Source organism: Lithobates pipiens, unplaced genomic scaffold, assembly GCF_037356315.1.
Source record: "Lithobates pipiens isolate NorthernLeopardFrog02 unplaced genomic scaffold, aLitPip1_a1.2 Scaffold_22, whole genome shotgun sequence".
NCBI lineage: Eukaryota > Metazoa > Chordata > Amphibia > Anura > Ranidae > Lithobates > Lithobates pipiens.
In genome coordinates, this window is record NW_027507784.1 from 303511283 (window position 1) to 303531659 (window position 20377).

The 20377-nt window shown below is 47.6% G+C and overlaps 1 protein-coding gene across 2 annotated transcripts in view; it reads left to right on the forward strand.

Moving 5' to 3' along the window:
- The window catches only part of LOC143924811 (dynein axonemal assembly factor 8-like), a 242164-nt gene that overhangs the window by 150543 nt on the left and 71244 nt on the right, over positions 1–20377 (forward strand). For both annotated transcript variants that reach the window (XM_077449282.1, XM_077449283.1), the window contains exons 26-27: positions 1585–1682; positions 11192–11288. In XM_077449282.1, the coding sequence (XP_077305408.1) occupies positions 1585–1682; positions 11192–11288 (195 nt within the window). The remainder of the gene's footprint in view (positions 1–1584; positions 1683–11191; positions 11289–20377) is intronic.

Consider the following 20377-nt stretch of genomic DNA (forward strand, 5'->3'; position numbering starts at 1 on the left):
AGATTGGCAGAAATATTCCCCTCCATATTGCCATTATGTTGGACGTGCAATGAGTCTTCAGGTAACCTATACCATACACTATGGGCCTGCAAAAATGTAACAAGTTTTTTTTCTCCTCTTTTATAGCAGACCTCACAGGCATGTTTATAGATTTGACACCAGAAATGGCCTTACTAGAATAAATCTGGATAGATACCCACTATGTTTTAGGACGATAGTAACACATAATCTGGTATTGGCAAGGCTAACCATCACAAGCATGTGGAAATCTACAGAAACTCCTAACTTGTCAAGGGTAGTCGCTAGAATAAACACTCAAGACATGAGCTTCTTCTAGCTTGGAAAAACTCCTCAGTTAATAATTCTATAAGAAACTGGCAAGAATGGCTTAAAAATCGAAGAGCCTCTAACTATTTAAAAGGTTGTGATGTATAATTAATACCAGATTGGATACTGCTGATCTATTCTTATTGTACCTGTAACTTTTATAAAGAGTGGAATTGGATCCATCTACTGTTAGCAACCATTGGGGTCGACGGATCAAAGGACACTATACAAATTTATTTCACTGCAATATCTTGTTCACCGCAATATCTTGTACCGTACGATGGTTTACTATTTTACGTATAAATTTACGGTTGTTTGTTGTTAAATCATGTTAACCATAACATACTTACTGTAACTAAGAATGTTCACACTCCTTGGATTGCTCTTTATAATGCTTTTTATAATGCTAATAAAAATGTAAATTATAAAAAAAAAAAGTTTCAATGCTGGACATTTGGCATTAATTGGGGATTCCTGCCTGAGTAAAAGTAAGATACAAAGGCAGATAGAGATGGGGCATACATCCCTAGAGCCAATTTATTTTTATGCAACTAGCCAAAAATCATTTTTGGCCCCATGCTTCAACTTTAAGGCAAATTTGTGCAGTACCCTCCTTCCCTCCCCCATTGCTCAGTTCAGGCATTGGGAGCGAGGAAAGGAAGCCCTTCCTAAGTTTCTTGCTGCTGTCTGACTCGTAGGGTTAAGGTTAGTGTTGAGGACTATTTCTCTGCCCAATGTGATAATGCTGGGCCAAACACTAGAGCTGTGACGTGGTAGGAAGGTGAGATGTATTTTTGTGGTACATGGGCACTTTGGCATCCAGGGTGAGGTATGCGCTGCTGGGAAGATGGGCATTAAAGCTAACTTGTTGCTTTGCCCGGCATGGACAAAGCCCAGGTTTGCTTTTAAATACATTTTTGTCCTAAGTGTTATCTCAGATTTCCTGTGACTTTTGCACATTTAATACCAGCCAGTACCCTTTAATTGTGCTTAACTCTTCTAATTATTTCCTTATGTTTCTAAGTATCTAAACTTAGACACAAAATGCTTTTCGGACTAATAAAGGGAATAGTAGGCATCCTACGGTGAATGCTCTTAGGCAATAATTATCGCTATTTCATGTAAAAACAAAGTTCAGGTTCATTAATTGTTGGGTTGTTAAAGTTTAATTTAAGTTGTGTTAATATGGAATATACAGTACATAGTTGTCCATTAGGCTATTGTTCCATTCTTTACACCACTTTCCGTGTTCTGCAGGTTCCACTTCTTATCAGGCTGCCATCCAAGACATTAAATGTTTCTTCCCTGGGGGCCTCATCTGTGATCACCAGTCTCTTGTTCTAGAGAAGGAAAAGGTAGAGTACATCATTATTTCCATACCCAGAATCTCCCTCCTCAGCACCAGGTCAGCAGAATATTCTGGCTTGTTTGTGATTGTTTTATGAGGTAACATTGATTTAAAGAGTGCCTATAATATACACTGTACATACAGGTTTTTAAGAAGTGGTTTGGCCTGGGTCAAATACAGGTGGGTACCCCCCGTTTTTTAAAATAAATACCAGACCCCCGAGCAGTCCTAGATTACTTAGCCATATCCCACTATGTCCTACATGCACATGGTTGTGGCTCCAGAGCAACTGCCCCATTTATAGTATGGTTGTGCACCTGTAGTTAACTTTGGATGAAGGTATAATGTTAAAGAAGATTAGAACTCTAGAAGCTGTAGACAAAAAAAGGGCAGGTAGAGGGCAAATGACTGGTCAACAGCATTGCTTGTGGTCTCTTCTTATTGCTAATTTACATTGCCTTTAATTCACTTTGTCACTGTGTGGAGGTGGCCATATTGGTGGAGGCAAGGCTTTGCTTCCTCGTGTCAGAGCTTTCAGCAAGGAGAACAGTAAGCAGCACAGGAGTGACTTCTCTAAATTTACTGAGACCAGCAAGACCTTACATCTTGAAGGTCAGCTATGAGGCTGTGGGCATCGGGGTGCCTAGGTACACTCAAATACCAGGAAGGTCACTGCTATTTTTCAGGAGCAATTCCAGGCAAAATGCTAAATGACATGACTTAAGTTTGTCTCTCTCTGCATTTGGACCACAATGTGCAATAGTTAGCATTGTCTTGAGCGTACACAGATAACCTAAAACCTTTGGAATAATAGCTAGTGAAAATATAATTTGGATCATTAGCTTTTATTCTAGAGTCTAAAAAAGCTTTAGCTCGGGTAAGCAGCTATTGATTATTATATTTTGTCTTTGCATTTTGTTCTTCTTTATGCAAATACTTTTTTGATGTTTTTTTAAGACATATAGGGGGTTATTTACAGAAGGCAAATCCACTTTGCACTGAAAGTGCACTTGGAAGTGCAATCGCTGTAAATCTGAGGGGTAGATCTGAAATGAGGGGAAGCTCTGCTGATTTTATCTTCCAATCATGTGCAAGCTAAAATGCTGTTTTTTATTTTCCTTGCATGTCCCCCTTGGATCTACAGCAACTTTACTTCCAAGTGCACTTGCTGTGCAAAGTGGATTTTCCTCTAGTAAATAACCTCCATTGTAATGTTTAGTTTCATGTAAATCTTATCGGTGAGTGTTTTGAAAATCTTTATTTCTTTGTATAGTTTGTAAATATAGATATACATAGCACAACTAAATTATTTCACTACATGCTCTGTTCCCTTGTTTGCAGTGATGCACAATGGCTGTGCTTTACTCCACTTTCTCACAATGAGAGCCAACAATGCACTCCCTCCAGGCTTGATAACCGTATTTTCTCTCAACAGTTAATAAACCCATAGCCAGACTATAGACATTAAAGTATTTATGGGGGGGGGGGGGGGGGGCATTGGTGATAAATGGAGGATGAAGGGAGCTACTGGTGCTAAGTGGGGGGGAGAGGGGGATATTGGTGCTCAGTGGGGGGACATTGGTGCTAAATAGGGGGAGAAGGGAGCTATTCTTGCTAAGTGGGGGGAGAGGGTGACATTGGTGCTCAGTGGGGGAGGGACATTGGTGCTAAATGGGGGAGAAGGGAGCTATTGATGCTCAGTGGGGGGGAGAGGGGGATATTGGTGCTCAGTGGGGGGACATTGGTGCTTAGTGGGGGAGAGGGGGATATTGGCGCTTAATGGGGGGGATGGGAACATTGGCCCTCAGTGGGTGGAAGAGAGGGGACATTGGCGTTTAGTGGGGGGAGAGGAGGACATTGGCGCTTAGTTGGGGTGGGAGAGGGGGGACATTGGCACTTAGTGGGGGGCGAGGATGGACATTGGCGCTTTGAGGGGAGGCATTGGCGCTTAGTGGATGGGAGAGGGGGACATTGGTGCTTAGTGGGGAGAGAGGGGGACATTGGCACTTAGTGGGGAGAGAGGGGGACATTGGCGCTTAGTGGGGGGGAGAGGGGGGACATTGGCACTTAGTGTGGTGAGGGGGGACATTTGCGCTTAGTGGTGGGGGAGAGGGGGGACATTGGAGCTTAATGGGGCGGAGAGGGGGACATTGGCCCTTAGTGGGGGGAAGAGGGGGGACATTGACGCTTAGTGGGGGAGAGAGGGGGGACATTGGCGCTTAGTGTAGGGGAGAGGGGGACATTGGCGCTTAGTGGGGGGAGGGGGGACATTGGGGCTTAGCGGGGAGATGGGAGGGACATTGGTGCTTAGTGGGGGGAAGATGGGGGACATTGGCGCTTAGTGATGGGGACATTGGCGCTTAGTGGGGGGACATTGGTGTTTATTGGGGGGGACATTGGCGCTTAGTAGGGGGCAAGGAGGGACATTGGCGATTAGTGGGGGGGCATTGGTGCTTAGTGGATGGGAGAGGGGGACATTGGTGCTTAGTGGGGCGAGAGGGGGACATTGGCGCTTAGTGGGGGGGAGAGGGGGGACATTGGGACTTAGTGTGGCGAGGGGGGACATTTGCGCTTAGTGGTGGGGGAGAGGGGGGACATTGGAGCTTAATGGGGAAGAGGGGGGGCATTGGCCCTTAGTAGGGGGGAAGAGGGGGGACATTGGCGCTTAGTGGGGGGAGAGGGGGGACATTGGCGCCTAGTGTAGGGGAGAGGGGGACATTGGCGCTTAGTGGGGGGCATTGGCGCTTAGTGCTGGGGAGGGGACACATTGGCACTTAGTGGGGGGCCATTGGCGCTTAGTGGGGGACATTGGTGCTTATTGGAGGGGAGACGGGGACATTGGCGCTTAGTGGGGGGGACATTGGAGCTTAGTGGGGGGGACATTGGAGCTTAGTGGGGGGGAGGGAGACTTTGGTGCTTATTGGAGGGGAGACGGGGAACATTGGCACTTAGTGGGGAGAAAGGCGGAACATTGGCACTTAGTGGGTGGAAAAGGGGGAACATTGACACTTAGTGGGGGGATGGGGGACATTGGCGCTTAGTGGGGGGGAAGAGGGGGGACATTGGAGCTTAATGGGGGAAAGAGGGGGACATTGGCCCTTAGTAGGGGGGAAGAGGGGGACATTGGAGCTTAGTGGGGGGGGGCATTGGCGCTTAGTGGGGGGGACATTGGCGCTTAGTAGGCGGCAAGGAGGGACATTGGCGATTAGTGGGGGGGCATTGGTGTTTAGTGGATGGGAGAGGGGGACATTGGTGCTTAGTGGGGGCAGAGGGGGACATTGGCGCTTAGCGGGGAGATGGGAGGGACATTGGTGCTTAGTGGGGGGAAGATGGGGGACATTGGCGCTTAGTGATGGGGACATTGGCGCTTAGTGGGGGGACATTGGTGTTTATTGGGGGGGACATTGGCGCTTAGTAGGGGGCAAGGAGGGACATTGGCGATTAGTGGGGGGGCATTGGTGCTTAGTGGATGGGAGAGGGGGACATTGGTGCTTAGTGGGGCGAGAGGGGGACATTGGCGCTTAGTGGGGGGGAGAGGGGGGACATTGGGACTTAGTGTGGCGAGGGGGGACATTTGCGCTTAGTGGTGGGGGAGAGGGGGGACATTGGAGCTTAATGGGGAAGAGGGGGGGCATTGGCCCTTAGTAGGGGGGAAGAGGGGGGACATTGGCGCTTAGTGGGGGGAGAGGGGGGACATTGGCGCCTAGTGTAGGGGAGAGGGGGACATTGGCGCTTAGTGGGGGGCATTGGCGCTTAGTGCTGGGGAGGGGACACATTGGCACTTAGTGGGGGGCCATTGGCGCTTAGTGGGGGACATTGGTGCTTATTGGAGGGGAGACGGGGACATTGGCGCTTAGTGGGGGGGACATTGGAGCTTAGTGGGGGGGACATTGGAGCTTAGTGGGGGGGAGGGAGACTTTGGTGCTTATTGGAGGGGAGACGGGGAACATTGGCACTTAGTGGGGAGAAAGGCGGAACATTGGCACTTAGTGGGTGGAAAAGGGGGAACATTGACACTTAGTGGGGGGGATGGGGGACATTGGCGCTTAGTGGGGGGGAAGAGGGGGGACATTGGAGCTTAATGGGGGAAAGAGGGGGACATTGGCCCTTAGTAGGGGGGAAGAGGGGGACATTGGAGCTTAGTGGGGGGGCATTGGCGCTTAGTGGGGGGGACATTGGCGCTTAGTAGGCGGCAAGGAGGGACATTGGCGATTAGTGGGGGGGCATTGGTGTTTAGTGGATGGGAGAGGGGGACATTGGTGCTTAGTGGGGGCAGAGGGGGACATTGGCGCTTAGTGGGGGGGGGAGGGGGGACATTGGCACTTAGTGTGGCGAGGGGGGACATTTGCGCTTAGTGGTGGGGGAGAGGGGGGACATTGGAGCTTAATGGGGAAGGGGGGGACATTGGCCCTTAGTAGGGGGAAGAGGGGGGACATTGGCGCTTAGTGGGGGGAGAGGGGGGACATTGGCGCCTAGTGTAGGGGAGAGGGGGACATTGGCGCTTAGTGGGGGGGACATTGGTGCTTAGCAGGGGGATAGGGGGGACATTGGTGCTTAGCGGGGGGAAGATGGGGGACATTGGGGCTTAGTGGGGGGGCATTGGTGCTTAGTGGGGGGAGAGGGGGACATTGGTGCTTATTGGAGGGGAAACGGGACATTGGTGCTTAGTGGGGGAGGGGGAACATTGGCGCTTAGTGGGGGGGGACATTGGCGCTTAGTGGGGGGGAGACTTTGGTGCTTATTGGAGGGGAGACGGGGAACATTGGCACTTAGTGGGGGGGAAAGGCGGAACATTGGCACTTAGTGGGTGGAAAAGGGGGAACATTGACACTTAGTGGGGGGGATGGGGGACATTGGAGCTTAGTGGGGGGAAGAGGGGGACATTCGCCCTTAGTAGGGGGAAGAGGGGGACATTGGCGCTTAGTGGGGGGTGGGGGGACATTGGCCCCTAGTGTAGGGGAGAGGGGGACATTGGCGCTTAGTGGGGGGGACATTGGTGCTTAGGGGGGGCAGGGGGCACATTGGCACTTAGTGGGGGGAATTGGCGCTTAGTGGGGGGGATAGGGGGAACATTGGTGCTTAGCGGGGGGATGGGGGGACATTGGTGCTTAGCGGGTGGAAGATTAAGGACATTGGCACTTGGTGGGGGGGACATTGACGCTTAGTGGGGGGGGGGACATTGGCGCTTAGTGGGGGGAGGGGGCACATTGGCGCTTAGTGGGGGGGCATTGGCGCTTAGTGGGGGGAGCGGGGGACATTGGTGCTTATTGGAGGGGAGATGGGGACATTGGTGCTTAGTGGGGGGGAGGGGGAACATTGGCGCTTAGTGGGGGGGACATTGGCACTTAGTGGGGGGAGAGGGAGACATTGGTGCTTATTGGAGGGGAGACGGGGGAACATTGGCACTTAGTGGGGGGGGGGGGGAAGGCAGAACATTGGCGCTTAGTGGGTGGAAAAGGGGGAACATTGACGCTTAGTGGGCGGGATGGGGGTACATTGGCGCTTAGTGGGGGGGAAGAGGGGGCACATTGGTGCTTAGTGGGGGATATTGGTGCTTAGTGGTGGGGAGAGGGGGGACATTGGCATTTAGTGGGGGGAGAGAGGGGGACATTGGCGCTTAGTGGGGGAGAGAGGGGGAACATTGGCATTTAGTGGGGAGGGGATAGGGGGGACATTGGCACTTAGTGGGGGGGAGAGGGGGACATTGGTGCCAAGTAGGAGGGGGAGGTGATGTCCTGTGTATGCATGCAGTGTACACTGTGTGAGTGCATGTGACTGTTCTGTGCATGTTGAGTGTCATATACCACAGTGCACTTGGTTTACCTCGAGTACTCGGTCAGATTGGGAAGATTTCCGGACATGTCCCTTACAGATGGGGTACAGCAGCACACCCGTCCTTGGAACAGCAGAGGAACACAGCTCTGAGCAGCATGGGGGGTGCACTTTTTGTGGGCAGAGAGGCAACATTCACATTGCAGAGGATACCTAGTGGCAGTAGATCGCAGGGTAGGGCTGGCTGTAATGGGAGATAAAAAAAGGGGATATTTGCTCATAGTAGGTGTACAAGCTCAGAACGGCAACCGCAGTGAAGGATACCCAGAGCAGGGAGAGGGTTTTGTGCCGCCGGGAGAGGAGTGCTGTCACTTGTAAACTAAGAAGTGGGGCTGTTCTGTTTATAAGTGACAGCAGTGAGCAGAGGCGCGAGGGATCAGCGCTGGAGGTGGCGGAACAACGTTCCGCTGAGTTCCGGCTGAAAAAAAGCCCTGCTGTTTGAACATATTGCCCGAACATAGATGTTTTCTGTTTCTCCACAGTTCCTGCAGCTACAGAGTTCGACAAGGGTTGGTTTAAAGCTAAATTACTGCTTATTAAGAATATTTAAAGTGATTGTAAAGGCAGAAGGTCTTTTATTTCACTGCATTCCACGCAGTAAGATAAAAAACCTTCTGTGTGCAACACCCCCTAACACTTACCTGAGGTTCCTCTCTGTCCAGCGATGTCCATGAGTTTTACAGCCGTCCGAGAATCTCCCTCCTGATTGGCTGAGACACAGCAATCGATAAAAGTCAGCTAGCCAATTAGGGAAGAGAGGGGGCGGGCTGGGTCGGGGGTCCGTGTCTGAATGGACACAGGGAGCTGTGACTTGGCTCGGGTGCCCCCATAGCAAGCTGCTTGCTTGTAGGGTCACTGAACAGGGGGGAGAGGCCAGTATCACATAAGAGGGACCCGGGAAGAGGAGGATCTGGGCTGCTCTGTGCAAATCCACTGCAGCAGAGCAGGGAAGTATAACATGTTTGTTATTTTTATAGGAAAAAAAAGTACACTTTAAATATATGAATTTCTATAGCCTGGCCACAGGTTTACTTTAAGCAGAGAGTGTGAATAAAGGTGAATCAAACTAAGAGTTCCCTCTAGTAGTTAATCTATCAATCTCATCCAATTGCAACTTAACTTCATAGTCTTTGCTGTGATATAGTGCAAGAAGAAAAATATTGAAGGGCAAGCATTAAATGTTCATAAATAAAATTAAGCACTGCAATAATAGCTGAAAACATATGTTCCCTAGAATACACTGTACTTTCCATTTAAAAAAAAAAACCCTGAATCTTTCTTTTGTAAATGAAATACATTGGAAGAGTTAACACAGCGCTAGCAAATTTGGCTCCAATCTGGGATACCATACAGACAGCACAGCTTTTTCGGATGCTACCATGAGACTTTTGCCCAGAATAGCTATCACGAAAGTACAAGGCGTATGGTGATATTTTTGGTCGTCCTGGATAAAATAAAAAAATGAAGAATCTACATTGAAAAGGCCACCAGGTTTTGTACTGATCCTTAGATTTTACTGGCAATAAATATCTCCTTCTGTCATGGCTCGGCTTACCTTTGTGATTAATGCATAGCTGTGCCAGTGTGCGTTAATGCTCATGGGACATTATTGCATACAAATATGTGTTAATATAGGAACAATCATTTTTTATTACCAAAAAATGCTTAGCTATCTTTTTTGCCTGCCTTTTACATAAAGCTATTACATTTTTTTGCTCCTGGGAATGTGGTGATGGACATGTGAAAAGATGACAAGCGCCGTGAGTTTTGCCCATCTGTTATCTGCATTCAAATTTCCTTCAGCCCTGGCTCACACTGGAGCATTTTGACATCCGATTTGACATGTCAAATCGGCGGCAATTGCCATCAATGGCACCATTCACCGACGCCGCATCTGCAGGCACTTTGTGTCTGGTATGAATCTTTAGGGGAAACTGCACACCAAATTTAAAAAAAACAACCGGCATGGGTTCTCCCTCCAAGAGCATACCAGGTCCTTCGGTCTGGTATGGATTTTAAGGGGAACCCCCGCGACAAAAAACTACGTGGGGTTCCCCCAAAATTCATACCAGACCTTCATCTGAGCACTCAGCGCGGCAGGTCAGGAAAGGGGGTGGGGATGAGTGAGCAAGCACCCTCTCCTGGCCGTTGGTTGTCGGGGTCTGTGGGCGGGGGGTTTATCGGAATCTAGAAGCCCCCTTTTAACAAGGGGGTCCCCAGATCGAGGCCCCCCAGATTCCGGCCCCCACATTGTATCCTTACTCATTCACCTAAAAAAAAGTGTCAAAAATAAAACGCAGTGCACAAGTTTTTAAAGTGATTTATTAAGGCAGCTCCGGCGTCGCTTCTCCCCTCTCCTGGTTTTCTCCGCTGATGTCTTCTAGCCCTCTCCAGTTCTTCTCCTTCTGTCCGCTGTCTTCTGCCTCTGCCAGGTCTTCCCCAATGTCTTCTTGCTCTTTTGCTGGGCCTTCTCGGCTGTCTTCTCCCTCTGTTCTTTTTCCGATGTTGACTCAAGGCGCTCTCCCGCTCTAATGCTGGGTTTGCATTGTACCACTACTTATATTGGCATGGGGCAGGGTCACCGTGTGACATCATTCTGAGGCCCGCCCCCTTATTACGCCACCTCCCTGGGCATGATGGGGCAGTGGCGTCATAAGGGGTGGGGCCTCTGGGTGACATCACACAGTGACCACACCCCATACAGTGGTACACCGCGCATCCAGTATTAGAGCGGGAGAGAGTGTTGAGTCAACATCGGAAGAAGAACAGAGGGAGAAGACCCGGCAAAAAGAGCAAGAAGACAGCAGAGAAGACCTAGTAGAGACAGAAGACAGTGGAGAAGACCTGGCAGAGGCAGAAGACAGTGGACGGGGGAGAAGAACTGGAGAGGGCTAGAAGACATCAGCAGAGAAGACCCGGAGAGGGGAGAAGCAACGCTTGGGGGTCAAATACTTATTTTACTTGCTGAACTGCAACTGAATGTATAGCATTTGTATCATGTGTTTTTTTTTCTGGATTTTTGGTTGATATTCTGTCTCTTTCATTAAAAATACAACTATGATACAAATTATAGACCCTTCATTTGTTTGTACGTGGACAAACTTACAAAATCTGCAGGGGATCAAATCATTATTTTCCCCACTGTATATGTTCTCTTTAAATATATTTGAAATTGCTACTTTTGGCCTGCATGAAGTAGACAGGATGCAGCTTTGGGGGGGAACCTTAGCAGTAGCTCTAATCTTTTTTGGATCGCTGAGCAGGTTTGACATTTCCTGAGGCTCATTAGCTAACCCGTACTTAAAGCGGAAGCAAACCCATCCATTTATCCGTTTCATTTCTGGCACGTGCCGGAAATGTAACACTCCCATTGGTTGTGCTCTCAACCAAACTGTCAGACCATCCAATAGCTGGTGTTATAACTGATCACATGTGCACAATCATGGCAGTTGGAGATTAAACAGAGGCCAAGATGGCAGCTTCCTTGGCTGAAAACAATAGGGGGGTTTACTTACATGCATCAGAACCTATTATACATCCTTATCTGTTAAACTGTCACAGTGTCCTCAATCCCATAGTAGCCAACCATGTGACACCTTATAGGATTCACTAACACTAAACTGGTCAGGGGTATGTGGTTGTACAGGTGTTTACCTATACCTTTTAACACATCTCTGTCTCCAGATCCCCAGACTGACACGTGATGTCTTCCTGGACACTAGTGCACAACGGCGGACACAGAAGAGCCAAGCATGCCAACCTGGACCATCACAACATAAAGGTATTGTTTGTGGCACACAAGATAGTAGATACAACATTTGTTAGGTATTTTAAGTCAACGTGTGTTTGTGTTCCTGCTTTCAGAAATGAAGAAGAGGGTGTAGGACGGCAATGCTGTGTAGAGTTGTTGTGCCACATCCAATATAAAGACTACAAAGATAGGGGAACCCCTGGTGGTGGACTTTAAAGGCACGTACAACCATAGAGTATAGTAAGAACAATTTGGTTTATTTATTAAATTGATATAAAATCATATAGTAATAAAAATAGTTTATACATGTCACAACAAATTTATACAGTACAATGAGGCAGATCACCTATACAAGGTAAGATCGGCTACAAAGTTTATTACCCTTATCACCCTACGTGTTTCGGAGATAGTATAGTCTCCTTCTTCGGGGGGGGGGGGGGGGAGATACAGCATGAGGTATAGTTATAACCAAATAAAGTGTCATGTGAGTGTAACACACTATTCAATTAAAAACAGCAGACCGGGTTGGGTGGAATATGTGGCTTCCCAGTATCCGAGGCTCCCATGAAAGAGGAATGATGATAGATGTAGTGTGTTGTGGCTCGGCGTCCCACATGTAGAACCTGTGGGAACAGTGTGTTAGTGTGTTACACTCACATGACACTTTATTTGTTTATAACTATACCTCATGCTGTATCTCCACCCCTGAAGAAGGAGACTATACTAGCTCCGAAACGTATAGGGTGATCAACTCTGTAGCCGATCTTACCTTGTATAGGTGATCTGCCTCATTGTACTGTATAAATTTGTCGTGACATGTATAAACTATTTTTGTTTCTATATGATTTTATATCAATTTAATAAATAAACCAAATTGTTCTTACTATACTCTATGGTTGTACGTGCCTTTAAAGTCCACCACCAGGGGTTCCCCTATCTTTGCTGCTTTCAGAAATAAGAAGTCAACAATGGCAGGCTCCATGTTTCTCTCAGGTTTTCCTTTAAAACTCCTGTACAATAGGAAGATGTGTAGAGGAGGCACCTTAAAGAAACTCTGTCACTTAGGCCCATTCAGTTTCTCTTGTAAAAATAAATATCTCATCCAATAACATTCACCTTCCCTACTTCATGGTAGCTGCAAATCCATTGTAAGCTCAGTATTATGCCAGTGTTTGGACCCGGCAATTTACTGCTCAGGCCCAAGTGCTGCATACTGGGAGGAGGTCACATGCTCCTAAAAAAAAAAAAAACCCTCAGAAGTTTAAAGTTTTCATCTTCTTTATAAAGCAGCCACAGCCTGAGTAGAAAGGCTTGTCCCCTGCCAGCAGATGCAAAGTAGGACCCTTGTGGGGAAGTTGGAAGCAGTGCTCTCATTGCAGAGGTCCACCATGCTCCCTAATGAGCCAGAGCTTTGCAATAAGAAAAGCTCATACTTGCCACTAATCGAAGAACTCTGGCTGTGACTCGGCAAGGTGGGTGGGAGACCACTTCTTCCCCACAGAGAGAAGGGTCCATCACTACAGAATGCTGGCAGGCAGTGGCGTCGCTAGGGGGTGGCTTTTGGGGCTATAGCCCCGAATCTGGGGCCCATAGCCCCGAGTCTCTGCAGGGGTCCCCAAGGGGAGGATTGGCTCTCTGTGGACCCTGATGTAAGTGGGGGGGGCTCTCTGGGGACCCTGAAGCAAGGGGGAGGCTCTCTGGGTACCCTGATGTAAGGGGAGGCTCTTTGGCAACCCTGATTTAAGGGGGAGGCTCTCTGGGGACTCTGATGTAGGGGGGCTCTCTGGGGACCCTGATGTAAGGGGGGCTCTCTGGGGACTCTGATGTAAGGGGGGGGCTCTCTGGGGATATATACACACACACACACATGTATATTACTCTATATACATGTGTATGCCTGCCCAAGCATATGACTTTCTTTACTACGCTGCTTTGGGCTCTAGCCCCAGATCTTTTGTAGACCTAGCAACGTCCCTGCTGGCAGGGAACAGCCTGTTCTACTCCACAGCTGTAGCTTATTTTTTGAAAAAAAGACTCTGACTCAGCAAGGGACAAGTTAGACGTCTGCAAGAAGATCACTCTTTTCCCAGAGAGAGCAATGGTCCTTCACTACAGCATGCTGGCAAGGGAAAGGTTTTTCTATACCACAGCTATGGCTTATTTTTTGGGACGCTCTAGCTCGGACTTGAGAGGCATGTTGAACCTCTAAAAGAAGAATATGGTTTCCCGACACAGAGCAAGAGTCCTTCCCTACAGCATGCTGGCAAGGGACAGGTTTTCTTACTCCATTGCTGTAGCTTATTTTTTTAAACGCACCGACTCTGACTCAGCAAGGGGCATACTGGACCTCTGCAAGGAGACCATGGCTTTCCCACAGAAAGCAAGGGTCCTCTACTACAGTGTGCTGGCAGGGGGAGGCTTCTCTACTCCACGGCTGTAGCTTATTTTTTGAAAAGCACTCACTCTGACTTGGCAAGGGGTGTGCTAGACCTCTGCAAAGAGACCACTGCTTTCCCACAGTGAGCAAGGGTCCTTTGTTACAGCATGCTGGCAGGGGGCATGTTTTTCTACTCCACAGCTGTGGCTTATTTTTTGGAAAGTTCTAGCTCGGACTCGGCAAAAGGTGTGTTGAACCTCTAAAAGGAGACCACTGCTTCCCCACAGAGAGCAAGAGTCCTTCACTACCATATACTGGCAGGGGACAGGTTTTTCTGCTCTGTGGGTTATTTTTTGGAAGACTCTGGTTCTGACTCAGCAAGGGGCATGTTGGACCTCTACAAGGAGACCACTGCTTCTCCATCATGACCCAGGGTCCTTCTCTACAGCTTGCTGACATGAGACAGGCTTTTCTACTCAACTGCTGTAGCTTATTTTTAAAGAAAAACTATAAGGTTTTTCACCTTTACACCTTTAGTTTAAATGCATGTGGAATATATTTAGCTAATTTATATTAAAAGTTGAATTGGGCTTTAATAAATGTTTTGGGGCTGGGGGGGGGGGGGGGAGCAGAGTTTGTTGGAAATGGGTGTAACTGACCCAAATATGGTCTCTCTGGCACTAAACCTGGCAGACTGGGGTGGTACTCTGCCAAGAATACAAAAAAGAAAAGCTTGGTTGTGAAATGGTCCTCATGTTCAACATGCTCAGCATATCATTGCTTATATCTGTCCTTGGTTCATGTAAAGACTGTCCTGTACTCTTTTAGGCCTCATTTACACAGGCATGCAATTATATGCATTTATAGGACACGTCTAAATGTATATAAAGGAATGTAACTGTTGGTATTATATGCATTTACTTGAGTTTAGCTGCATTCAGTTTAATTGGGTTTAGAAAAAACTGAAATCTGTGCATCCAGGGCCAGATTACAAACTCTAAATGTTTGTAAATGCATGTACATTTAAAAGCAGGAGAAATTGATTCAATAAAGTTTGTGTATACATTTTTTTACAGATCAATTTGTCCTGCGTTTAAATAAAACAGACTTAAGAGACCATGTGATATAAGTGAAAGCTTATAAAAAAAAGTCACTAGCATTTGGTTGTCTGATTATATATTGTCCTGTGTGCAGTGATTTGACATACACAGGGTTAATGATACAGTCTACCAGTTGCAGCCTATCCCAGTCTAAGTGTATGGAAAATGCAAGTCACATACACATTGACACGTGTGCCGGGCTTATGACGCACAGTGGTGTCAGCATCTCTGCACCGGAACACAGCTGTGCAGCACATCCGCGATCATCAGAAAGCCTCATGCCTTGCCACACTCGCTTGTTAACCCCTTTGAGGTGTTTGCAGGAAGGTGGCCTAATCACAATGAAGCAATAACCAATATCATTGCTTGCATATACTTCTGACTTTATATTCTGTTTCTAATGGACCCCTCCTTAGCTTTCTCCTTTCTCCAAAAAAGCAACTACAGTTCTTACTTAAAGTGTTACTAAATCTCCAAACAAAAATTAAATGTATATTTTTTTCTTGGGAGTTCTTAGTTGAGGCGGCTGCATTAGTTTCACCTTTTTAACTATACTTGGTGATCTTGCCAATAACGCACCTTGTCCTAGGGTGACAACCAGTGGCGGCGCTAGGGGGTGGCTTTTGAGGCTATAGCCCCGAATCTGGGGCCCATAGCCCCAAGTCTGTGCAGTGGACCCCAAGGGGAGGGGAGGCTCTCTGGGGACCCAGATGTAAGTGGGAGGCTCTCTGGGGACCCAGATGTAAGTGGGAGGCTCTCTCGGGACCCTGATTTAAGGGGGAGGCTCTCTGGGGACCCGAATGTAAGGGGTGCTCTCTGGGAACCCTGATGTAAGTGGGGGGCTCTCTGGGGACCCTGATGCAAGGGGGAGACTCTCTGTGGACTCTGATGTAAGGAGGAGGCTCTCTGGGGACCCTGGTGTAAGGGGGGCTCTCTGGAGACCCTGATGTAAGGAGGGGCTCTCTGGGGACCCTGATGTAAGGAGGGGCTCTCTGGGGACCCTGATGTAAGTGGGGGGGCTCTCTGGGGATATAAACACACACACACACACACGTATATTACTGTATATACATGTGTATGCCCACCCAAACGTATGACTTTCTTTACTACGCTGCTATGGGCTCCAGCCCCAAATCTTTTGTAGACCTAGTAACGCCCCTGGTGACAACACTGATTTACCATACTAAATCTGTGGACAAGCGGCATTATCACCCTAGGACATGAAGACACCTAAAGAACACCTCCTCTCTCCTCATCTCCATAACATGGAGGGAGGGGGGTTCTAGTCCATAGATTGAACATTGTAACTGACAAGAGTGCTTAACGTTATCAGCTCACTAGATTTCTAGAAGGATCAGTGGTAATTTTTTTGCACTTCTTGAACATATATTTTAAAAAAAATGCATTTAATGTTATACCAAAGGGGAGCTTATAAGAAAAGTTTGTTAGATTTATGCCGCATACACACGTAGCGCCGGACTGTCCGCCGGACTTTCCGAACAAGCTACTTGCCCACACACGGCACTTTTTCAGCTGGTCACCTGGTATGGACTTAAAGGGGAACCCCTACGCCGAAAAATCGGCGTGGGGGTGCCCCCAAGGTCCATGTCAGACCCTTATCCGAGCACGCTACCCGGCTGGCCAGAAAAGGGGGTGGGGACGAGCGAGCGCCCCCCCCCCCCCTCCTGAGCCATACCAGGCCGCGTGCCCTCAACATGGGGGGGTGCCTTGGGGAAGGGGGCCCCCCACCCCAAAGCACCTTGTCCCCATGTTGATGAGGACAAGGGCCGCTTCCTGACAACCATGGCCATTGGTTGTCGGGGTCTGCGGGCGGGGGGGGCTTATCGGAATCCGGGAGCCCCCTTTAATAAGGGGGCCCTCGGATACCGGCCCCCCACCCTATGTGAATGAGTATGGGGTACAATGTACCCCTACCCATTCACCTGTGAAAAAAGTAACACACAATGGTTAAAATAGTTTATTGCACAGCTCCGGGGGGTCTTCTGTCTGTCTTCTGGGGTCTTCTCGCCGGACTCCTTCGCTATCTTCTGCTAGCTCTTTTACTAGTGGAGGAGCCCGGCTTTCTTCTTCACCGCCGCCCTCTTCTTCCGACTTCGGGGGTCTTGCTGGGGCACCGCACCTTCTTCTAGCTCTTTTACAAGCGGTGACCCGGTCTTCTGTCGCCGTCTTCTGTTCTTCTCTTCAGATGTTGCCTCGTCGCTCTTTCCAGACACAATGGCAGGGACACGGCGCGTGGCGACTTATATAGGGACATCGCCGGATGATGTCCCCACCCATTATGATGTCATAGTCCCAGAGGATGGATTGGAGTGCAAAAATACTTTCTAAGTCCGCCAGACTTTTGGGTTAAAAAAGTCCGCCGGAGTCTCCACACAGGGGGATTGTCCGGTGGACTTGAGTCCGCCGGACTTTTCCACCGGATTGTTTGATCGTGTGTACGAGGCATTAGGGAAACTTTTCGCCCCCCGCAACCTTTTTTATTTTTCATTTTTTGCATACATGTGTAAATGCCTATTTTCAGTTTGAAGATTACTTATAACCCCCAATACTTTACATGTTTTCTTAAAGCAGAGAGCCTATAAAATAAAATCATGGTAGTTGGTTGCATTTTTTATGTTGCACAATGTTAGTCAGCTACTTCTCAAATCTACTATGTGTTTCCCAGTCGTACAATTCACAGGATATTTAGTTTTTAACCATGGTCGTATGCAGCTAATCTTTAGTACTTTAACACTGGGAAATAAGAAAGCAGTCGGGACATCCACCTATCCCTCTATAACTCCTTCCACTCTCAGCTAGCCTCAGTTTTTTGCTAGTCCACATCCCTTGGATTAGCTTACCTCTTTTTCATAGAGGTTTTTTTCTCTGAATGATACTTCCATCAAGATTCCTGGTCTCCTGGCCACACCACAGCTTCTGAATCTCCTTCTACAGCTTCTGGAATGGTTGATTTCTCAACTGATCTTTGGGCGACTGTACCCAGTCTCCACTTGGTTGAAGATGCAGGGCCGGGCACTGGATTCTGCATGGGAGCTCACCTTGACATAATGTGTGTCATGTTTTGTTAGCCACAGGGGCTTATATATGTCCAGGGCCATGATCTGCCAGTGGTGTAGCCCTGTTACTGAATACCCTTTCAAGTGAATTCCAACTTTATAGGGCAAAGCCAGTATGTGTGTAATCCATAACCTCCTGCCCAAAGTGCAAAAATATCTGCTTCAGTAAATGCCAGACCCATAAATTCTATCCCAGGGTGCAGGCCCTTCTATGCCTAGGCTATAGTGGCATATGGGCTTCATCACTTTACTTTTAAATAGTGTATTGCAGCCATGGAGTAAGAGGACTGTGGGCTGTTTAAATTTGGCAACATTTTCCTGGTGGTTTGTCTCTTACACCTGGAGCTACTACAGTATTTCCATTCAACCACCACCAGCGATCTCTGGATGCCTACCTGAGTTCAGCAGCCTAGAGTGCCTGGCACAGAAAGCTTTACCCTTCCCATTTACAGCTGCACTGCACATGTCAGATCACAAGGGCAGGATAAGGTGTCAATTGGACTTGCTAGGTCAAACTCCGGACTTGGATCGAGGAGGATGGTGGTAGTCTATTTACACAGGACCCTGGTATTCTCTGTTCGTACTGTTGCCCCAGTCTGCTTCCCTGTCTTCCTGTGGCCACACAGCCTTCCTCCTACTTATCTATGGAGCAATTTTCTGCCAGTGTTTGATTGTATGGGTAGGATTTCAGTTCTTTTGTGTTTCAATGGTTTTTATTGAAAGTTTCAAAACATTTTTAACATTTAGGTTTAAACTGTATACCATATCTTGGTATAATTCTACAGTGTGCCTTTCCAGAAAAGTGAATTATTATTTTCCAGGCCTGCATATCTGTTACTGCGTATTGCTCCAATTCAGAAAAAGATACAATGATAACACAACCGAGTAAAATTTCCATAGTCTAAAAGGTAACTATGAATATCCCCTGGTTTCCCTGTGCCTCCACTACTCTCCATACAGGAGGGGGAGGAAGGGGAAAGACCAAGACCAGAAAAAAGAAAAGGAAAATAATGAAAGTAAGAAGAAAAGAATATCAGAGAGGGAAGTTCACTCCCTAAGATTAACTTGGTCAATCCCTGAGATCTCACAAGGGGTCAGACAAGTATTTGATCCAGGGTTCCCAGATCTTATCAAATATGGCTCATTTGCCCTGTAGGATCACTGAAAGGCGTTCATTTACCATGATCCATGACAACTTATTTTTTACCAGGTCGAAAGGGATCGTGGGTGTCTTCCATGATCTGGCAATTGCTATTCTGGCTGCCATTAAGATAAAGGTTACAAGTTCCCTTGCCCATTTAGGTGTGCCTTCTACCGGGCGTCCCAGAAGAGCTTGTTGCAGTGATTTAATTAAATTCACCTGTGTAAGTGAGAAGATGAAATTATAAAGGCGGATCCAAAAAAGTTTCACCTTGGGGCAGGCCCACCATATATGGGTCACCTTGCCTTACAAACTGCATCCTCGAAAGCAGGAGGGAGAGGTGCCTGGGACAAACAAAACAAGTATTGTCTGTACCATGTACCATGTACCATCTGAGCAAAACCTTGTAATTTGCTTCAATCAATGAATATATGATTTATATATGATTTTGACACACACTGTGACATTGTGGACCATTCTTCTAAAACGAATGTCTCTCCTATGTCTTGTTCCCACTTCTTCATGTAGAACAATTTTTCTGGAGTAGAGGATTTCAGTTCTTTTGGAGGCCATAGATAACAAGTCAAAAGTGCGCCCCTCCAGTCCCCCCTCCTGGGTCAGTCTCTGACTTTACCTATGCTGCAGACATGCGTCCTGAAGAGGTTGATGGGGAATCCCACCTCTCCCTCTGAGCAATCCAATCAGGATGAGCCTTCTGGAACAGTTTGTTGTCAGTTCCAGGGACAGTTGGGTCATTGCATTGCACACTCTGGTGAATCTTAGTTCCACCTGATCTATGCATTTCCACCTCTCCAGCTTCCCCCCTGTCTGCTCAAAAGGATCAAGTTGGAGGGCATTCTAGTGATTCTCACTGTACCATACTGACTCAGGAAAATGTTGTACTTGGACATACTCAGACTCCAGGCAGATGTTCTGTGGGCCCTTCCGGAGACCTTCTGTCTCAAGGACTGATCCAGCAACCTGCTTCTTGTTCACTGACTTTAACGACATGGCTGTTGAAGCTCAGGTCCCAAGGTTTATTTTTTGTTGATTAAAGTTTGTTATCTGTATATTATAGATTTTTTTGGGGAAGAACTTCATTATATGATATGATTGGAGATGTACAAAACACTTGACAGTGCAAGCTGCAGAAGAGATATAGGCACCTAATAAGCATTTTGTTTGCTTTTTATTGTGCAAGAGTTTTGTCACTGTATATAAGGTAAGATAAGGCCTCTCCTTAATCCTCTGCCCATAAATGTAAGGTGTAATTAACTGTTGCAGTGATGGGGGGGCCCCATTGCAAGAGTGTATTTTTTTTTTCATGATGTTGGGCTTTCAGCTGACCATACGATTTACAATCTCCTTTAAATTTATCATAAACTAAGTAGTGCAAGGGCCTGCCTGATTTTAAATTAAAGTGG